The 6744-nt window shown below is 44.7% G+C and overlaps 1 protein-coding gene across 1 annotated transcript in view; it reads left to right on the top strand.

The window, feature by feature from the left end:
- The window catches only part of LOC103369407 (cadherin-13-like), a gene marked incomplete at its 3' end in the record, with an annotated part of 164082 nt that overhangs the window by 128904 nt on the left and 28434 nt on the right, over positions 1 to 6744 (top strand). The window contains exon 3 of the mRNA XM_008298117.1: positions 2158 to 2369. Coding sequence (XP_008296339.1) covers positions 2158 to 2369 — 212 coding nt within the window. The remainder of the gene's footprint in view (positions 1 to 2157; positions 2370 to 6744) is intronic.

The following is a 6744-nucleotide window of genomic DNA, read 5'->3' as shown; positions in this document are numbered from 1 at the left end:
TAGAAGCAAATATCCATACATGTGAAAAAGGCTGCAAAAGAAGCAAGATTCAACATTTATATTAGTAAGTATTAGGAACAAGTGTTCATAAGAATCCAGTCCGTGTTGCTTTAGCCACACCTGTGAACAGGTATCCATCACATCAACAGGTAGTCAGCTGACAGAATGACACACCTGGTGGTTCATGTGAGCGAGGTGACCTGCAGTGGAGTCAGATTTACAGCCGGAGTTATTGTTTCTGCAAATGATGACCTCCTTCAGAGGCAGAGTTTCTAAACATCAGCTGGTGTGTCTGCAGCCGACCAAACTCATGTTTAAACAGATGAGGAGGTCAGTGCTGGTGTTTCCCACCGTGACCTGAGCAACCACAGTCTGATTGTGATCACGCTGCCTTCCACACAGCAGAGCAAAGTTTGTTAGGAAGTCTGCATGTGATCGTCATCCTGTCTAAAGTCAGGCCTCCAGATAACAAAAATATGACAACATGTAAACAGGTTTATTTTATTTTTAATGCAATGTTTTGTTTTGTTTGTTGGTACATTTAATTATTGATCTCATATTTCTCTAGTACACGGTCAGTTAGCCAATTATCTCTTTGATCAGAAGCTATGTTTGTACTGCAGTTATTAAACTTGTGTTTCTGAGGTGGTGAGAATCTGTCGTGTGTCGAGACAGTCGCACTGTGTTGGTTTCAACTTTGAATGCTCTTGTTCAGCAGCGACAGCTCGCAGCCTCGTCGCTGAGGAGGGAAGCTGTGCTTTATCTTCAGAGAGGCACCACTGATCCACAAGCTGCTCCCAGAAACTTGATAAATATGGGCTCAAGTCTAAAGCCATTGCTTCCTCAGAAAGATGGCCCCTCAGCCCCCAGTGCCAGCAGAACGCAGAGGGCAGAGACGTTCAGATGTTTTGCGAAGGATTTCCTTCAGCTCCCCATGAGCTCCTGCAAAGTTTCTTGTGATGTGTTGAGCTAAGCATCGCATCCATAATTGATGAATCATGTAGGACATTGTCTCGACAGCCTCGCATCCTGTCCTTGTTCCAGGAGGAGAGCGTAATCGTCATCAATCTTCTCCGTTCCATCGTCTTTTTTTTTCTTCTTCTTGTGTTCGTGATGATCTAAGTCGGAGCTTTTGTAAACTTTGCAACAGGCAGCACATCCGCAGAATCATGCGGCTTGATTAATAATGATAACCATATGGAACATTCTGCACCTCGCGATTCCGATGCAGGCGATTCCTGATCTCAAACAGAATTGAAAACGAGATAATGAAGGCTTATATAAGCCGCCATATGTCTGAGGCAGACACTCGGAGACTTGAAACTTTCCAACACTTCCAGACCTGAGAGTCGAACGGCGGCGCGTGCTTCCTGTCGTACCTGCTCAACAACATGTGTACGCGTCCACACGTGCTCACTTCCTGTGGGACGCCTCCCTGATCCGCAACAGTGGGAGTCGTCACGGGAGGCCGAGGTAAAGAGGAGGTGAGGGATGAGGGAGGGGAGTGCTGTCAGCGGCGAGGGTGGGGGAGGACACGGGGATCATGTCGCAACACCGAGGGGAGTGTGTGAGGGAGATAAAGAGAGGATGAACATGATCAGAAGGGATAAAGCTCGGTGGAGTCCTTGGCGGTATCTCCCTCAGTCAGACAAGACAAGCCTCTACGTGCACGCGTCACGTGCACGTAACTCAGAGGTGACACTTTTCTTCTCCTGCACCTTCTTAAATCCGTTTTTTTTTTTTTTTTTTTCCCAGCCTTAAAACCGGGTGCCGCTGCATTCTCTGTAGCCAAGAACAACAGTCCTGCATAACCAAGGCAGACACATTATTAAATCTACAATGCATGTTATGCAGCGGGGGTCATAAATATTGCAGCAGGCTTGTATGAATAGATATCAGTGACATTCGTTTTAGCCGAGCTGACAGAGCTGCTCAGAACATCCCACTCTTTCTTCAGGGCATCTGTTTGTCTTCAGGGCATCTGTTTAAACCTGAGAAGTGCTTGTTTTTGTGGATTGTCTGACAGCCCCTCAACTTGTTTTTCTTTACAATGCAGTGTATACCTCAGTGACTGAGTTTAAGGCGGATTTTTCTTTACATTTCTGTTTGTAATTCATCCAAAATGATCCTAAAAAAAACCTGCTCTGTGTCTTCCAGTTGAGTTCGATGACTGTGCGGGGAACGAGGACGTGGCCTTCGACGTGTCGGATCCCAGCTTCGGCGTGGACGGGGATCTGAACCTGGTTCCTCGGCAGGACGTGGCGTACAGCGCGCCGGTCCTGTTCGTCCACGGGGTCAGCGCGCACGCCGACGACATGGCGCAGGTGGACGTCACCGGACTGCCGCTTCCGTCGGCGCACACGCTCAGGGTGAGTGGAAACGGGCGGCGTGTATGTTTTCTTTATCAGTCGTTCTTCATTTATACTTCATCAAAATCAAAAAGGTCACACTTCATTAAACTGTGAAAAGGTCAGAGTGGGCATTATGTAACCGTGATTAAATATCAATGCCCCTGGGTAAGCAGGAAGTAGAGCTTTTTTTTAAGTTTGATGATTCTAAGAAAATGTTTATTGGCTTTCTTGTTAAGCACCAAATGAGAAAATGACAGAATGTATGTGTTAGAAATGTTTGTCGAAAGCTACGGCTGATGTAGCTTGTTGGCTAGTTTAGTCACCGGAAACAGAAAGTAGCAGCGAGCCTGGCTGCGTTTAAAGGTAAAGAAGTCCACCTAGTAGCACCTCTGCAGCTCCTAATCACCACATAATAAATACAACGTGTTTGTTTAGCTTGTGTAGAAGCCAGATAGGAAACAAGTCTTGGCTGCAGCGCTGCATCTGGTCACGGTTTGGGAGGATATTACAGCGTAAAGAAACAGGAGGGAAAGCTGGACATGGAACTAAAGAGCCACTTCTCAGGGTGCCCATGTGGTCCGTAACCCCGACACGGTGACTTTTAAACACTGTTTTCTGTGTGGATTACACAAATGGTTGATGGGTGACCTTTAGAAGGGCTGCGTTTTGTTGACCTTGCACAAAGCTACACGAGCTGTTTCACCCTGTCGCCAGCCTTCGCTCTAAGCTAAGCTAAACTGGCTGCAGCCGCGGAAAAGAGTCCGGCAGCGCCTTTATTAACCAGACAGTTGATCACCATAGCAACGGCAGACCAGGAAAAGCACTCGCTCTGTCACTGTGTCGGAGATTTCACCGAAGTAAACCTGCTTTGTGCACAGGTGACATAAAGCGAGCGGACTGCTCGGTCAGCTTCTGCTGAGGTTGAGGAAGTAGTTGAAGTGAAGTTCGCCTGCACTCCCTCCGCCCTACGAGTGTCCTTGATCGCTTTTTTATCTCCCAAAATGTTAAAACAGTTCCTTTAAATGACAAGAAAAGATGGAGAACCAGAGTGTTTTCTTGGAGACGTAAACTCAGGCATTCACAGCGCATTCATACGTCGGTGATCTTAATTGCAAATTAAAAACATTAGAACCCAAAATCCATCAAACGTTCGGAGGCATCTGTTGTCAGTCACATTCATGCATATGTTGATGAATTTTAATCACTTAGAAATGTGAAGCACGCTCGTGCGACCTTAATTATCATCAATTAACATAATTGCACCACCTCAGAGATGCCATATTAAGCAGTGGGGAAACACCCACATCCATATTTTCTGTTAAACCAAATGGATCTTAAAAGGAAGTTTAAAAAAAAAAAAAGGAACTGAGCTGATGCAGATATTAAAGTCAGTCACTGGGCTTCCTGTTAGAGTTTCTGCTCTTAGACAAGCATCACATTCTCAGGAAAAGAGGCCAAACACAGAGATAGTGACTGATGAAAATCATGTAAACGCTGATTTTATTTACTTAAGTGAAGAAAGTCTAAACTACTGTTCAGTTCAGTTTCCATCACTGTTGCTTCGGCAACAACGGCTGAACCCGGCGCTAAATCTGTCCACAGGTCAGCAAACATAACATATGATGATCGACAGTTTACATTATTAACCGAGATTCTAAAAATGTTTAAAGGTCAGAAAAACTTTTGAATGTCACAGAAAACGGCTTCACGTAAGCTTTGAGTAAATGTGCTGCAACAATAATAGATGAGAGCGGATAGAGCTCGGCTGGATGTTTCTCTGTATCTGTGTGTTTTACTTATTAATTGTGCATGAAGCCACTCGGAGGGACACGGCAAAGTACAACAGCTCTAATGTTTCAGCGTATGAAGAATTGCGCTGGCCACTTCCAATTATGTGGGCCCGTTGCCAGTAAGCCTGCGCCCCACTGCTGAGCTTTGTTTCTCTGCAAATGTGTCCCTTTGTTTGTGTAATCTACAGAAATTTGTTTCTGCAGCCAGCAAATTGACTTCCTCACAAAACTCCAGTGCACCTGAACAAACACTATTGTCCCTCGTTCGTACACCTCTGTCCTCCCGCTGTTTTGTTCAAATAAGTTGATTTTTTAAAAAAAGGAAGTTTCTGGAGACTGCAGAGGTGTTGCCTTCCACCGTCTCCCAGATCATCTGTCTTCCCGGCGCAGAGCTCAGTGTCCTGCTGCTCCCGTTCCTCCAGCCCCGGGCTTAATGAATGCCTCCATCCCGTTCGGCATGATGTGGCTCTCATTTGTTTGTGTCTGCCACCATCGTTTATTTGGTTAGATAGTCCACGGGTGTTACCTTGGCAAGTCATTGAGGATATAAGTAAATTAGTCTTTGGCAAGTTATGTGTGGGAAGTGAAGTTCCCAGTGACTAATGCGACCATATGGTCCGTCCTCTGCATGAGTAAGTGTGTCTGCGCGCTTGTGGCTTCGCCTTCGATGAGACTCTGTTTTGTTTGTGGATCCCTTTCACATTTTGTTTTTGTATTTCTAGCAGGAGAATCACAGCTGAATTTAGGACCCAAATGATTCACACCCATGCCAAGTTTNACTTGAACTGGTGCCAAAGTTTAGATTCTGAAGGAATCATCGATGAAGTCTTGTTTCCACTCAGCTTCTAAACAAGTCTCACCTGCACTAGTTTATAAACGGTGGACGGTAAATACCTCCTGATATTAGCCACTATGTGCCTGCATCAATAATCACATGAGCTGGATGCCTGCATATCATCTCATTTCCTTCTGCAATTATCTCGATACATCGTAGGTCCAGCGTTATTCTGAGATGTTTGATTTGCAGGTAAACGGTTCGGATTCTAAGATTGACTCGTAACATCAGTTTAGCAACTGCAGCTACAAAACCCTTTGCAAGGACAGAAAACTGTCATTATGATTGTAAAATAGAAAACATGAAGCAAAAGAGAGACCAGCGGTTACGATTGTCTCGCTCTATGTTTGTCCTGGTAGCATCTATCTGTAGGAAACACACCTGAAGGATGTGGGAGGACACTGTAGTACCGTCACATGGACAAGGAGTTTATTAATAATACGATTATACTGTGTTTTTTTTTTTTTTTTTAAAACTTATTATGTCTTAAAGTATTATTACTCATGTGTTCATGTAAAAGCAGAATGTTGTGGTGACTTTAAACACCTGCAGCTCAAAGAATCTCAATCGAAAGTTGCTTAGATCCAGAATCGATGAGCAGAATCTGTATCAGATCTGATAAAGTACGAATGATGACCAACCCCATAAACACAACACTACAGTAACACACACTCATGCACAATATAGAAGCAAATATCCATACATGTGAAAAAGGCTGCAAAAGAAGCAAGATTCAACATTTATATTAGTAAGTATTAGGAACAAGTGTTCATAAGAATCCAGTCCGTGTTGCTTTAGCCACACCTGTGAACAGGTATCCATCACATCAACAGGTAGTCAGCTGACAGAATGACACACCTGGTGGTTCATGTGAGCGAGGTGACCTGCAGTGGAGTCAGATTTACAGCCGGAGTTATTGTTTCTGCAAATGATGACCTCCTTCAGAGGCAGAGTTTCTAAACATCAGCTGGTGTGTCTGCAGCCGACCAAACTCATGTTTAAACAGATGAGGAGGTCAGTGCTGGTGTTTCCCACCGTGACCTGAGCAACCACAGTCTGATTTCCTGCTTCACACGCTGCCTTCCACACAGCAGAGCAAAGTTTGTTAGGAAGTCTGCATGTGATCGTCATCCTGTCTAAAGTCAGGCCTCCAGATAACAAAAATATGACAACATGTAAACAGGTTTATTTTATTTTTAATGCAATGTTTTGTTTTGTTTGTTGGTACATTTAATTATTGATCTCATATTTCTCTAGTACACGGTCAGTTAGCCAATTATCTCTTTGATCAGAAGCTATGTTTGTACTGCAGTTATTAAACTTGTGTTTCTGAGGTGGTGAGAATCTGTCGTGTGTCGAGACAGTCGCACTGTGTTGGTTTCAACTTTGAATGCTCTTGTTCAGCAGCGACAGCTCGCAGCCTCGTCGCTGAGGAGGGAAGCTGTGCTTTATCTTCAGAGAGGCACCACTGATCCACAAGCTGCTCCCAGAAACTTGATAAATATGGGCTCAAGTCTAAAGCCATTGCTTCCTCAGAAAGATGGCCCCTCAGCCCCCAGTGCCAGCAGAACGCAGAGGGCAGAGACGTTCAGATGTTTTGCGAAGGATTTCCTTCAGCTCCCCATGAGCTCCTGCAAAGTTTCTTGTGATGTGTTGAGCTAAGCATCGCATCCATAATTGATGAATCATGTAGGACATTGTCTCGACAGCCTCGCATCCTGTCCTTGTTCCAGGAGGAGAGCGTAATCGTCATCAATCTTCTCCGTTC

The sequence above is a fragment of the Stegastes partitus genome, unplaced genomic scaffold, assembly GCF_000690725.1.
Source record: "Stegastes partitus isolate 25-593 unplaced genomic scaffold, Stegastes_partitus-1.0.2 Scaffold1284, whole genome shotgun sequence".
Classification (NCBI taxonomy): Eukaryota; Metazoa; Chordata; class Actinopteri; family Pomacentridae; genus Stegastes; species Stegastes partitus.
The sequence above is the reverse complement of the archived record's forward strand: the minus strand, read 5'-3'. Positions and strand labels throughout refer to the sequence as shown.